General features: G+C 44.1%; 2 protein-coding genes across 4 annotated transcripts in view; one reads left to right on the top strand and one right to left on the bottom strand.

Annotated features, from left to right (window-relative positions):
• VAMP8 (vesicle associated membrane protein 8) overlaps positions 1 to 5,786 on the top strand; it is a 36,807-nt gene extending 31,021 nt beyond the window's left edge. Inside the window, exons 2-3 of the mRNA XM_083368137.1 lie at positions 3,326 to 3,493; positions 4,764 to 5,786. Of these exons, the coding sequence (XP_083224263.1) occupies positions 3,326 to 3,493; positions 4,764 to 4,907 (312 nt within the window). The 3' untranslated portion in view covers positions 4,908 to 5,786. The remainder of the gene's footprint in view (positions 1 to 3,325; positions 3,494 to 4,763) is intronic.
• A 4,852-nt stretch (positions 5,787 to 10,638) lies between these two features.
• Positions 10,639 to 15,131, bottom strand: part of LOC310643944 (PH and SEC7 domain-containing protein 4-like) — a 29,101-nt gene continuing 24,608 nt past the window's right edge. For 2 of the 3 annotated variants that reach the window (XM_083368644.1, XM_083368645.1), the window contains exons 14-16: positions 13,168 to 13,312; positions 12,788 to 12,931; positions 10,643 to 12,310 (exon numbers count right to left, since the gene is read on the bottom strand). In XM_083368644.1, coding sequence (XP_083224770.1) covers positions 12,062 to 12,310; positions 12,788 to 12,931; positions 13,168 to 13,312 — 538 coding nt within the window. In that variant the 3' untranslated portion in view covers positions 10,643 to 12,061. Of the gene's footprint in view, positions 12,311 to 12,787; positions 12,932 to 13,167; positions 13,313 to 15,131 lie in introns of all 3 variants that reach the window. The other variant, XM_083368646.1, reaches the window with a different exon arrangement.

Genomic DNA, 15,131 nt, shown 5'->3' with positions numbered 1-15,131 from the left:
GCAAACTTCCCCAAAATCTCTGACTGCACAGATGGTGCCCCCTGGTGGTCAAAGAGCAAAGTACAATGAATTTAGTCAAAAATATCTAGGAAATTTTCTGCATCTGTCTTAGCCATGGTGGAGTGTCTCATTGATCCAGAAGAGCTACTTCAACCAGACAACCCTGATTTGCACCAAGAAGTTCTAAGACCCAAGCGTATAATAAAACTAACCCAGATACTCAGAGAAAATTGTGAGGCAATTAAGGGTGAATTTTCTAGTAATCTGTCAGAGCTATAGGACAGAACCGCACACGCCATGACAATTTTGCTCAGTCTTGATGGTAATCCTGTTGTATTAAGAGAGACTATAGTTTGCCTATCTGCAGCTTATGAACATTACCAGCAGCTGTCTACAAAATACACAGGTTTTTTGAATGACTCTAATGTAGATGATTCCTCAGCAGAATTAACCAAAATTGAGGATCTGAACCTGCAAAGAGATCTCCTAGTGCAAGATGCAAAGAATAAGGCAAAAATCTGTATTGCAGACCTGCAGGAGACCAGATCCCATAGAACCACATCAACTAAAGTCACAGTACGCTCTGCTAGATCCTCTCGCTCCAGGGCTTCAACGATATATCACAAGCTACTAGAGGCCTGTGCGCTTGTAGAAGAAAAGAAGGTGCAAGCTTCCTTTGCCAGGAAGGAAGCTGAAATAGAAGCCCAGAGAAAAATGCGCCAAGCAGAGGAAGAAGCCCGCCAAGCAGAGGAAGAGACCCAAATGAAAATTCTGCAAATAAAAAAGGAACGAATGGCTGCTTTAGCAAAGCTGAAGTTCTACGAACCAACAGCAAAGAAAAACATCGATGTGGAGTGCTCCATCCCAACAGAAGTGAAGGATCCGATGGAACACACCAGTCAATATGTGTTAAAGTATAGTGTTTGCAACGATGCAGAGACATCTTCCACAATGCCTACAAACATCGCAGAGACCCCAGAACCGCAAGGGCCTGCAGTCCTTCAACACCGCAGCACAAGTGCATCTTCTGCACTTCCCACAAACATCATAGAGATCCCAGAACTGCAAGGGCCTACATCTCTTCATCAACACAACACAGGTGTGTCAGCTGTGCTCCCTCCAAACAGCACAGAAGCCTCGCGCCTGACAGAGCCTACATCTCTTCAACAACACAGCACAGGTGCATCAACTGTGCTTCCTACAGACAGCACAGAAATCCCAAGCCTGCAGAGGCCTGCACTTCTTCAACGCCCAGACACAGGTGCACCAACACCTCAAATTGCATCACCTCTTGTCAACGACAACGTAACTTCCAGCAATGATCAACGGTTGAATCAACAACCAGCACAAATTTTAGAGATTACACCACAGCTAAATGCTCCTGCAACATCATTCTATCCTGGTGTACCTGATCCTTATTCACCAGAGAACTCTCACACCCAAGAGGTTCCACAAGTTTCTTTGGCATCAAAGAGTGAGAGACCAGACCTTCCTGAGTACACCAAACACATGACTCGTCGAGAGCTCACCACCAATAGCCTCTCAAGGTTTGATGACTGTCCAGAAGACTTCAGATCCTGGAAAACAATCTTCAAAGCTGTTGTTGATGCTCTCAACCTTACCGCCAGAGAGGAACTCGACCTACTCTTTCCCTTTTCCCTATTCTCATATTTTTGCAGGTTTATAAATCATCATGCCTGGATGAACAATGATCCCAGCTTCCACCACCCTGAACCCAGTGTGGCTGCTCCATCATCATCATCAAGGTCCACCGGCAGACACACCTGGACAAGAAACGATCACAGTTTCAACAAGCCTCAATCCAGTGTGCCTACTGCATCATCATCATCAAGGTATGGTAACACAGCAGCTCAAGACTCACGTGGAGCTGCGTCTACAAGAAAGATGGACGTCTCACCTCCTGTACCATTCCCTCCTCTATGGAATGATTCAGGTGGTAGCAACTCACATCCTGTACCATCTCCTCCTAAATGGAGTGATTCAGGTGTTGGGGATGAATATGCTACAGGTGCTGTGCTTCATATGGCCATTTTGCTAAAAATTGTAAAGCCTTTGTCAAGTGCACAGAATGCAATAGCGACAAACACGATACAGCTACGCATCCTGATCCACTTCCAGGCAATCCACAGCAACCACCTGTATCCACCCTGCTTCAAATTATGGCGGGGAGCAACAAAGTCACGCTCCAGTCACCAACGTTTCACCTTTACCCTATCTTCAAGTTAGAGACCTTGTTCTGTTTAAGGACCAACTACCTCAAGAATCGAAGGGCACCAAAAACCTTCATCAGACCCATTACAGAATTCGTTCTGCTTTTACCTCTTGAAGACTGAACTCATTTTCCTTGTTGAAACCTGCCTTCAAGAAGAAAAGTGCCTTCAACCTGATCCAAGGCAATTGTTATTATTGCAATATATATGCATGTTCTTTTATATCTTTCAGGTCTTGAACACAACAAGCAAAACCTCAGCCTGAAATGGCAGATTTTATTGTTGCAATATGTATGCACGTTTATTTTTATATATCTCTCAGGTTTATGTTTATATGTATACATGTTTAATTTTTATATCTCTCAGAGTTTTATGTCTATACCTCAGGTTTATTACTTATATTTCTTAGGTGTTTTATGACAACAACAAACCACAAATGTGTATTTGCATTTGCATAACTACCGTTATGGGATTTATATGGTGGTATTATGAAATACCAGACGGGGAATGTGCTGCCACCACGTGGCTGTTTTGGGAAATTATAGTATGCTAATTGGGTCTACCAGCACCTTTCCCCTTTGTGATGTATTTCCTATCCTGCTCATGATGCTGTACTAGGATCCACCCCTTCTGGGTTGGACTTCCTCCTTCTCCTTGTTCCCTTCTGTTCCATCCTCCATTGTAACATCTGAACACAAGCCATGCGGACAGTAATCCTGTTACTGTCTTTTGACCTTAAAGTACCGTCCAGACTTCACCTGACCACACCTTCCCTGCTGTAACCTTCTTCTACATGCAAAATAAAGGTATTTCAGATGAACCAGGTGCTTTACGAGTTCACTGTCTGGAAAGAGCCATTAAATTATGACTAAATTCAGACCAGTGCAAGTGTCTTAACAAGGAATTAAATCACTAGCACAACGAGCTTTCGATCCAGAATAGGTACCTTTCTCTCTTTGCCTGAAACTTTGATAAAAGGCCATCTCGGTTATGGCATTCCAATATAGAGATAGCATGGGAAGGAGAAAGGAACGGAGTAGATAGGATCTTTCCCTTCCTTCTGCCTGCCAAAATCTTGTTCTTTTTCTCACCAGGAGGGAGGCAATGGAAGTGGCCCAGGGATGGCCAATGACCGGGTAAAGAACCTCCAGAATGAAGTTGAGGGTGTCAAGAACATCATGACACAGAATGTGGAGCGGATTCTAGCAAGGGGTGAGAACCTTGACCATCTGCGCAACAAGACGGAAGACCTGGAAGCAACGGTGGGCTTTCTTGTTGTGTGATAGGAATAAACATGCACCCAGGTTTCACTTCGAGGTCCAGGACAAGAGTGAGAGGGAACCATTAAACGTCTTCCCGAGTATAGGTCCAGCAGCCAGGAGTGAGAAAAGAACTAAAGACATTTCCATAAAGAGCAAAATGTTGATTATGTAACATAACCTTGTCTGTTTTGCTTTTTATACAATTGTTGACTCACAAAGTATCATGTATCAATAGGGAATGAGAGTGTTAAGACAAGCCAGATGAGGGAGGAAGGAAGTTACTTAAACCAAGTCAAAGGCAAGCCAGCATTCCTAGGCTTTGCTGTGCTGTTTGGGCTGCATTAGCTCATCTGGCTTGAGGGGAGGAGAAGCCATATGGATAGGAGAGGCATCCGTGATCAGCCTGGAACTGGTAAAGCCCTGAGGAGCCAGAAGAGCCCTTTGTCTTACTTGGGGCTAAAGTGCCTCTGGCATAAGCTATGTGGGGTTTGTGATAGAAGTTTGGCAATAAAAATAACCTAGAGGGAGAAGGGTGGGTTCTCCCTGCAGCTCAGATTAGCTCTGTGGAGAAATGAAAATTAGTTAATGAGCTGAAACCAAACATCTTTGTTCAATATGCAGAGAATCAGTTGACTGCCTCATCTCTGTGGCAACCTCTCAAGTACTGGAAAACAGCTATCGTATCTGTTTGTTAGGCTAAAGCTGGATGGAGTTCCCATTTGAACAAACTCACTATATTTGCACGCTATATTTAAGCTTCATTATTTAATTGAATCATTTTGTGGGTCCACATATTATATTGAAAAAGCCATATCTGCACAATATACTAAGACAGAGGTAATCAAGATTAGTATCTTGCATAAATGCAGGCAGTAGATCTTTAATTGACATGGTTGATTGTGTTGCATAAACAAAGACCCTGTTTTGCTTCTGAGATAATAAAAAATTGTTTTTAAAGATGGTAACAACTTCTTACAGCAGACTGATGTGCATGCTGAAGTCACCCTGCGTGCTCACCAAGAATGTAAAGGAGCACTTGCTTTGGTATTCTTTTTTCTCTGCACCTTCTAGTTTTATATTTTTTTTAGTTTGTATTTTTTTTACTCTGATAGTTGTAATTTTAATAAAATTGCAATTAAGAAAAAGTTTTGGTCAGTCAGAGTAGGCAATATATTTGCAACTGAAGCCTCCCCCCCACCCCCCACCCCCCGAGTTCAGGGAGGGAAGCTTCTCTTCACTCTTTGTAAGTTATGTGTATCTTTTTCTACAGTCAGAACACTTCAAGACAACCTCACAAAAGGTGGCCCGGAAGTACTGGTGGAAGAATATCAAGATGATTGCCATAATTTGTATCATTGCTCTCATCATCCTTATTCTCATCATCCTGCTTGCCACCGGCGTCATTCCGTCTTAAGTTTCTTTCCTACCACTGGACGTTTCCCAGTCATCATTCCCACATTTTTTTTAATTTTGCCCCCATCATCCCCTCCCTTAACAGCTGAAATTCGTAAGATCCTTTGCCAGATCAAGAGGCCCAGGTTGCCTCCCTGCAGGATCTGCCACTCTCCCCAATCTCCCTCCCATGTCAGGACCAAAAGCATCCCAGCTCCAGGAGTCGCACCCTGTCTTGGGTCTACGCAGGGTCCCTCAGCTGTACGTGTGAATGTAGCAAGATGAAGCAGAGACTGTTTCTGCTAGATGATCCCCACCCAGCAGAGCGCGCTAAAATTCTGATTCTGCCAGTGCCTCAGCTGCTTGCTTGGAGCAGAGCTCGACCTCCATGCCCGTTCTACACCTTGACCAAACATCTGGAATGGGCAGTGGAGATGCTGGGGAATGATCCCAACCTTATGTGCCACTCTGGGTATTCCTTCCCTTCCATGAAGCCTCATCCTCAGATCTCCTTGATTTGTGTGCCTTACATCATCCTGGATGGAGAAGAAGTGATTTACTGAAACTCACCTGGCAATATAAAGGAGAGATGTTTTTTGAAATACTGATTAAATGAAGGGTGCCCAGTTCAGGTTCTCTAAATTTTTATTTCTCTCGCTCGGGAAAGTTAGCTCCTCGAGATGCCAGTTCTGAGGTCCTGACTCCTCCAATTGGGACCCCTGAGAGGTGGCTCCTCTGATCAGCTTCATTCCCTTTAATCGGCATGTAGTTTTCTTTCCGCTACGGCCTTTCCAATCCAGTGCCTCTAATCTTTGAGAAATTTCTAGGAAATGTTTATTCACTTTTGCATTTGATTTACTAACTGCAATAAAAGTATTTATAAATCACTGGCTACTACACAGATATGTTTAGAAGAAACCTGCCTTGGTGACTCATTGGGTTCAGCTGCATTTCACACACACAATTGTAAATATTTTGCCACAGGCCACCTATTATTGAAAGTATCTAAGAATACTTAGCATCTAGATGGTGCCTCAGAATTTTCCACCTTAATAATCCACTTGCAAAGTAGGTTAGCAATTATCTGAAGGTAATAGCAATTATAAACACCTTTCTCTTAGACTATCACATGCCACAATCCTGCTAAATTGAGACAGTGTATCTTTGTTCTTTAATTGTGAAAACTTAAAAAGTATTGAAGGAGCATATTTTGGAAGCATGTTGCCTGGGATCCATAGTGCTCACTCTTCTGGTGGAGGTGCAGCATGGAAGCTGCATTGGAGGCATTTGTGGATGACACCAAGTTTGAGGAGAGCAACTTTCCTGGTGCTCGATCTTTCAGCCAGGGAAGCTTCCTCACTGCCTCTGTGAGACTGGAGTGAGGGACACAGGCCTTTAGCGGTTCACCTCCTTCCTCTGGCATGATTACAGTCAGTGCTGGAGGAGGAGACCTTCCCAAAAATTCCAAGGCTCTTTTTCCCTGCTTCTTTTTACATCTAAATGAAACCACTGGGGAAGGTAATCTCTCAACACGAGTCCCGCTATCAATATGCTGGTGATAACCTGTTCTAGATCTTGTCCCCAGGCCAAGCAGGTGATGCAGTGGAATTGCTGGAGGCCATCAGTGTCCAGATGGAGAAAAAAACTGAATCTCCCTCAAGATGGGTTGGCTGTGGATTTGTGCCCTAAACAATTCCAGGATAATTCTGTCTTTGACTCTAAACAAGGTTGTGTTCCCTCATTTGGCAATGGTAAACAATTTCAACTTCTTGATGGGCAGGTGACAGCTGTGGCCAGCAGGCCATTTGCACATTCTATCTTGTGTGCCAATTGCAACCCTGCTCACTTAGGAAGCCTTGCTCAGAGTCACTCACCCCTCAGTCACTGCCCCCCTGCACTGCTCTAATGCACTCTGTATGGGGCAGCCCTTTGAAAAGCATTCAGAAGCTGCAACTGGTACAAAATCTAGCAGCGCAGGCAATGATACGTGTATCTCAAACAGGCACCTGACAAGACTTCCTGCCCTGGGAAGAAATGCTTAATCCTTATCCAAGAATTATGACATTACTATAGATGTATACAGGTGAAACTCAAAAAATTAGAATATCGTGCAAAAGTTCATTTATTTCAGTAATGCAACTTAAAAGGGGAAACTAATAGACTCATTACATGCAAAGCAAGATAGTTCAAGCCGTGATTTGTCATAATTGTGATGATTATGGCGTACAGCTCATGAAAACCCCAAATCCACAATCTCAGAAAATTAGAATATTACATGAAATCAATAAAACAAGGAGTGTACATAGAACAATATCAGACCTCTGAAAAGTATAAGCATGCATATGTACTCAGTACTTGGTTTGGGCCCCTTTTGCAGCAATTACTGCCTCAATGCGGTGTGGCATGGAAGCTATCATCCTGTGGCACTGCTGAGGTGTTATGGAAGACCAGGATGCTTCAATAGCGGCCTTCAGCTCTTCTGCATTGTTCGGTCTCATGTCTCTCATCTTTCTCTTGGCAATGCCCCATAGATTCTCTATGGGGTTCAGGTCAGGCGAGTTTGCTGGCCAATCAAGCACAGTAATCCCACGGTCATTGAACCAGTTTTTGGTGCTTTTGGCAGTGTGGGCAGGTGCCAAGTCCTGCTGAAAAATGAAGTCAGCATCCCCATAAAGCTCGTCTGCAGAAGGAAGCATGAAGTGCTCCAAAATCTCCTGGTAGACGGCTGTGTTGACCCTGGACTTAATGAAGCACAGTGGACCAACACCAGCAGATGACACGGCTCCCCAAATCAACACAGACTGTGGAAACTTCACACTGGACTTCAAGCATCTTGCAGCGTGTGCCTCTCCATTCTTCCTCCAGACTCTGGGTCCTTGGTTTCCAAATGAGATGCAAAAGTTGCTCTCATCAGAAAAGAGGACTTTGGACCACTGAGCAACAGACCAGGTCTGTTTTTCTTTAGCCCAGGTAAGACGCTTCTGACGTTTGTTGTTCAGGAGAGGCTTGACAAGAGGAATATGACATTTGAAGCCCATGTCCAGGATCCGTCTGTGTGTGGTGGCTCTTGATGCACTGACTCCAGCCTCAGTCCACTCCTTGTGAAAGTCCCCAACACTTTTGAATGGCCTTTTCCTGACAATCCTCTCCAGGCTGCGCTCATCCCTGCTGCTTGTGCACCTTTTTCTTCCACTTTTCCCTTCCACATAACTTTCTATTAATGTGCTTTGATACAGCACTTTGGGAACATCCAGCTTCTTTTGCAATTACCTTTTGAGGCTTTCCCTCTTTATGCAGGGTGTCAATGATGGTTTTCTGCACAACTGTCAGGTCAGCAGTCTTCCCCATGATTGTGATTCCTACTGAACCAGACTGAGAGACCATTTAAAGGCTCAGGAACCCTTTGCAGGTGTTATGGCTTAATTAGCTGATTAGAGTGGGACACTTTGAGCCTAGAATATTGCACCTTTTCACAATATTCTAATTTTCTGAGATTGTGGATTTGGGATTTTCATGAGCTGTAAGCCATAATCATCACAATTATGACAAATCGCAGCTTGAACTATCTTGCTTTGCATATAATGAGTCTATCTCATATATTAGTTTCCCCTTTTAAGTTGCATTACTGAAATAAATGAACTTTTGCATGATATTCTAATTTTTCAAGTTTCACCTGTACTAGAGAGGACAGGAAGGCCTTGAGGAACGTTGTCCATAGGGTCGCGATGGGTCAGACACGACTTCAACAAGCAGAGGAAATAGATCCAATTTTTTGCTAATCAGTTAGCTAAGGGATGCAGGAAACATGCTACAGTAGTAATGGGGGCCTTTAACTACACTGACATCAACTGAGAGAAAAACTGCACCAAATAGGAAATCAAACAGGTTCCTGGTGAATCTGACTGACAACTTTGTCATTCAAGTTATAGGAGAAAACCTGAGGGTTATTATAGTGAATTAAATTAACACGATCAAACCCAACAGGTGTAAACCATGCCTGGCTTTGACTGCACCATCAAAGCCTGGTTTTTTTTTCACCATACCCTGGAGACACCCTTGATATGTGTGTGTGTGGTTGTATAACATCGTATGACCTGAAAAAGGGCTCTGCACGTATGCATTACCTGTAAAGGCTGAACTTTGTTCTTAGACAGAGGCAACCTGTGAATTGGGGGCCCCAAGAGGCGAAGGGCTGGGGGCATTCTGGCTGCCACTTTCTTCGGGGGGGGCACTAAGAAACCCTCAGTTGGGCAAAGGAAGCCCTGTGCCCACCTCAAAGATCAGGGCTGTGGTGGATTCATCAATAATTGACGATACTGTGCCCAACCTTTGTGAGATTAAAGTCACAGCCTGGCTGTGGGTCACTTGGAACTTTTAAGCCCCACTGGGAAATGTCCATGAAAGTTCTCAGTCTCCAGGCAGAGATGACAAAAACAAGAGATAAAAACATAGGAAGAACAGTTGCAGGAATTAGGTATGTCTGATTTCATGAAAAGAAGGACAGGGGGGACATGATAGCAGCGTTCCAATATCTGAGGGGCTGCCACAAAGAAGACTATTCTCCAAAGCACCTGAAGGCATCCAAGAGAGAAGCAAACTAGAACAATTTCCTGACAGTGAGAACAATTAACCAGTGGAAAGACCCTCCAGAAGTTGTGGGTGTTCCATCACTGGAGGCTTTCAAGGAGAGACTAGACAACCATCTGTATAGAATGGTATAAAGTCTCCTGCCTGAGCAGGGGGCTGGATTAGAAGACCTCCAAGTCCCTCCCAGCTCGATTCTCATTTTAATTCTTACTAACCAGGATGAAATGATAGAAGAGGTTGAAGTTGCAGGAACTTTGGGGAAGAGTGACCATGTTATACTGGAATTCAACAATGCAGACATAAGCAATAGAACAGACTGTAAGAGGGCTGATTTCAACAAATTTAGAGAGAGCTTTGGTAGAATTTCATGGATGAGCATTCTAAAGGGGAAAACTCAAGATGCTTGGGAAACTGAAAAATGAGATTATAAAAGCCCAATCCAGCACAATACTACAAAGAAAGAAAAATAAGAGAGCCCAAACGAAAGCAGCATGGTTGCATAAAGAACTCTGATAAACTGAGAGATTAATAAAGACAAGTATAAAAAATGGAAAGAGGGCCACATAACTAAATCAGAATATCAGCATATAGGCTGATTCTGCAAGGATAAAGTCAGGAAAGCTAAGGCTCAGAATGAACTAAGACTTGGAACAAATGCCAATAATAATAATAATAATAATAATAATAATAATAATAATAATAATAATAATAATAATAATAATAATAAATAAAAAAATAAATAAATAAAATAAATAAAGTTTCTTCCAACATATAAAAAAAGAAAAAATCATGGAAATGATTGGTCCGCTAATGGGAGAAGATGGAAAGGAGGTGATGGGTAGCAGAAAAAAAGCAGAACTGCTTAATTCATTCTTTGCATCAAAAAGGGGAAAAAAAACAGACCAACTTATTAAAAGCAGTACCCCAGAAGATAGAATAGGAACACAAGTCAAAATAGAACATATAGACTAATAGGGCTGGAATGGAGCTTGGAGGTCTTCTAGCCCAACCTCCTGCTTAAGGCAGAAGCCTGATGTCAAGGTTCCGTCTGGGCTTTTCAAGTGACTCTGAGGCATTGCTCACCTTAAAAGTCCTTTATTTAGCCTAATACACCAGCAAATGCTTGCTCAAAGGAAGCTGGAATCTGAAATCTCCGCCCCCTTGTACAATATATTAAACACAATTTTCCACCTTTCTAATTTTGTCATTAATCATATTCTCCAATTAATTTAAAGAATCAGCTTCCCTTCCGTTAGAAAACCGCCCCAAGGTCTCATCTTCTTTAATTTCATGGCCTTGAGCTACAATCCTCCTCCTCCCAGCCTTAACCCTGTCTCTTAAAGCAATACACAAGTTTAACATATGAAATGGCTGCTTCTTCATCTCTTGTCAAGCAAGAACAGCGTTAGCAGTGTTGACATCTTATATCATCCCAGTCAAATGGTTGTCCAATTTATTTTTGAAAACCTCCATGATGGAAAACCCACAACCCTGGGAAGCAAGCTATTCCATTGATCACTTGTTCTCACTGGCCAAAAGATTCTCATTTCTAGGCTGGATCCAATTTAATAAGCTTCCACCCATTACTTCTTGTCCTGCCCTCTGGTGCCTATTGACTTACTCAATTATGTCTTCCTAATTCTTCTCTTCAATAGGCTAAACATAGGCTCCCTCAATCATTTATCATACAATTTAACTTCCAGAGCCTTTATTGTTGTTGTTGCACTTCTTTGCACACTTTCTAGGGTCTCAACATCATTTTTATATTGTGGTAGCCAGAACTGAATGCAGTATTCTGAGTGTGGTCTCACCAATCTTGTATGAAGCGATCTTGATTCAATCCCTTTGTTGATGTAGCCCAGGAGTGCATTGGCTTATTTGGGCAGCTGAAGCGCATTTGCTGGCTCATACTTAAATGGTGGTTCATTAGGACATCTAGATCTCTCTCATAGCAACACAGACCAGTGTCTGCACTACATTGTGAGTAAAGGTTTTTTGGGGGAGGGGGTGGGAGCAGACCAGGGCAAGATGAGAGATGACAATTTCAGGGATCTTAAGAAGGTAGACAGGCCCAGACCTAACAGCTTGCTCCAAAGCTGTCCAGTTGCCTTTTTTCCTCTGTAGGTATCGTGTCTAAAGGGTTCCCAAAATCTCTATCCTGATGATGAGATGTGGGTGCAGCAAGAAAAGGAAGTGCCCAGATGCCACACCTCCCAACCGCACAGTCACTCCTCTAACAGAGCTCCCTCTGTTCAAAACACACATCCAGAAAAGACAGCTGGGTCCTCACCTCTTTGTTTTATTGCACACAGACCTCCATTTGCCCTGAGTAGCCACAGAGAGGATGTTGAAGGGGAGGCAAGTTGAGTCCCGCAGCAGAGCTGAACAGCATTTCCCAAAAGCATCTCCAGAGCTGGAACCTAGAGAAGGCCAGAAGGGCCTCCAGGCCACAATCTTGGGGATGAGTTTACTATGATGCAGACTTAACATGGCGCCCAGCCAAGGCAACTGCTAATCACTGCGGCTTGAGTGAACAGCTCTCTGCCAACCCTCCCCCTTCATTCAAGGACAACCCCAGAGAGGCGCTGCTCATAACAAGTTTTTGTTGCGCTTTGGGATGATTCTGCGAACGGTCCTGCGTTCAGAGATGTTCCGCTTCACTCTGGCCCCACCAACAGGAGGCCCATCCATGTTCAGGGATGGGCTGGAGTGGGACTTCTGCAAACTGGGGCAGTTCTCAACCACTGTTGTCAGCCGGGCTTCCCACTGGTCCAGATCATCTGTGCTGCAGCCAAGTTTCACCTCCAGGAGCTTCACGTATGTCTCATAGCGGCGTTTCTGCACAGGGCAAGAGGGGGTGAGAGCCAAGTAGCAGAATCTGGTTCCATGAGGGGAGGGGAGGAAATCGTGGGCAATCCTTCGCTAGAAATGCTGAACTAGACCATTTCCGGCAAAGCTCTCCTTGCCTTGGACCCATTCTTGGATACTATTTTGGGCACAGATTTTCCCCTTCCCCTTCTGCTTTCATATCCCACAAATAGGGACGCAGCCACATAAACAGAAAAATGGCCAGGGACAAGTAGTACTGCAGCGATATGGATCTGGCAACAACTTCCCCAGAAAAATGACGCAAGCAATTCTCAACAGTGCGGCGTGTTGGGGTGTGTGTGTTCCATTCAAACTCAATGAACCGTTACCTCCCACTGTAGGAAAGCAGTGCAAGGTGTCAGCAAAGATGGCCTTCCCCAAGAAAACAGAACAGAACAGCCCAGCCCAGTCACCTCCACTTCTCCCGGAAGAGCAAACTTTGCTCACCTCAAAGAGCAAGTACTCCTTTCTGAGCTGGTACTCCTCCAGATCCCTCCCACGGCCACGCTTCTCTGGAAGATTCCGTTGGAGCTCCAGCAGTTCGTGGGACGTCCTGTCCATACAGGCTTCATGGACCAGGTGCTGGTCTTCCTGCAGTGACACAAAAAGATTGCAGCCTTGCCTCAAGCCAGGTGCCCCAGTTCTCTCCCCCACCTAGATCGTCAAAGACATGGCTGCGCTGAGCTGTGCAACTGGAACTCCCGAGGACAGAGCCACACTTCCCCAAGGATCTGAGTTCGGGTCTGGCACCCCTTAGTGACTTCATCTAAACCACTCTGCAGAAGGACGTGGGATCTGACCATTCCATCCCCCAGTACTCAACTTACTATGGAATTCTTGCAGGGAGTAGTTGGCAAAATGGGTCTTATAAATTTCTTTTGGGAGCCTACTGCTGCGGGAAAGGGTGGGGCAGAGAACATGGCTGCCACAAGGTTGATGCGAGAAATCCATGAAATCATTTCTTCAGAAGTTCTAGAAAAGATAGAATTAAATTTTTGAATTTAGCCCAATTTTTGGGATTAACATAATAAACCCAGCCACAAATAGGTAAACCATCTCTCCAAAATGTTTAAAACTAGCCCAAATCAATATTTTGTATGAATGCATCTTCTGAATATATTCTGATTAAATACAGTGTTACATGAACACATCTCAACAATCAGAATCAATACATACTCCTATTTAGTTTGCCTGGGCTGCGCCCCGGCATCTCTCCTTTACATTTTTCTGTTATTTTGTTTCAAAATACCTTTGTTTCACATTTTTATTTTAGAGCCTTTTTAATTTTTTTACAATCTAGGTAAAGTAAAGGTAAAGGTTCCCCCGCACATGCGTGCTAGTCGTTTCCGACTCTAGGTGCTCATCTCCTTTTCAAAGCCAAAGAGCCAGCACTTGTCCAAGGACGCCTCCGTGGTCATGTGGCTGGCATGACTAGACGCCAAAGGCGCATGGAATGCTGTTACCTTCCCACCGTAGTGGTTCCTATTTTTCTACTTGCATTTTTACGTGCTTTCGAACTGCTAGGTTGGCAGAAGCTGGGACGAGTAACAGGCATTCACTCTGCTACGCAGCACTCAGGATTTGACCCGCCAAACTGCCAACCTTCTGATTGACAAGCTCAGCGTCCTAACCCACTGAGCCACTGTGTCCCTTTTACAATCTACATAACACAAAAAAATCTCTTCTCTGTAACCTTTAACTGGGCAAAACGGTGCATCATAAGGCAAAGGTAGCTAACTTACAGAATGATGGGATCTATAACTCCGGAGTAATTTTTTATTTATTTATTTTAATTCCATTTATATCCCGCCCTTCTCCAAAGACTCAGGGCGGCTTTACAAACTTAGCAGTAGCCTTCATTCTATGTATATGCCTGCTTATTAGGGCTTTCATACACCCCAAGCGGCATTATTACAAAGTCAGCTTATTGCCCCCAACAATCTGGGTCCTCATTTTACCTACCTCGGAAGGATGGAAGGCTAAGTCAACCTTGAGCCTGGTGGGATGCGAACCTGCACTAATTGCAGGCAGCTGGTGTTACTTAAGGAGGCATTAGCCCACTGCTCCACCAAGGCTCTGAAATTTGGGAGAGTTGTGGCTGCTTCAGCATTGCCAGATTGCTGCTGCTGCACTCCCATGATCCTCATGTTCAATGTTCCATGACCATTTTCCAACCATTTGGCAATTTGACCCTCCCTTCTCCAACTAGCAGCAGCCACTTGTCTTCAGGAAGGGAAGGGGGAAGAAAGAGGAGGAAAGAAAAGGGAGGGAGGGAGGGAGGAAGAAATGACGGAAGGAAGGAAGGAAGGGTTTCAAAGTTCACTTTCCAATAAGGAAATTCAGTGGGGAAGCTGACAGGAAACCAGAAGTTGCTTCCAATCCCACTGATTTATTTATCCATCTGTCATTGTTCAGATTCTGTTCAGGTGAAGAAATCTCTCTGAAGCGATGACATATGTTTCTGATTTACAATGTCCCTGACATTTTCCCACAAGTCAGTGGGAAAGCTTGGGGAGCTTCCAGGGTGAAAATTAATGGAGAACCTTGCGGAAAAGGTCACAAGTTACTCAGGTAAAATATCCCTAACCTGCACCTTTTCCATCTGTCCCTCTGCACTCGCACTGTGCCAGTCAGCCTTGACTCAGTTGGACACGGAGTGACTAAGTCGCTTTCCTAATTTTTCCCTCTCTCCCTGCCTCCCTCCACACAATGTGTCTCTGTGTGTGTACAGATAGATGAAAAATACAGATAGATGATAAATATAGATGATAATAGGTGGATAGATAGATAT

This window comes from Vipera ursinii, assembly GCF_947247035.1.
Source record: "Vipera ursinii genome assembly, chromosome: 8".
Taxonomy (NCBI): Eukaryota; Metazoa; Chordata; class Lepidosauria; order Squamata; family Viperidae; genus Vipera; species Vipera ursinii.
This window is presented reverse-complemented; position numbering and strand designations above follow the sequence as displayed.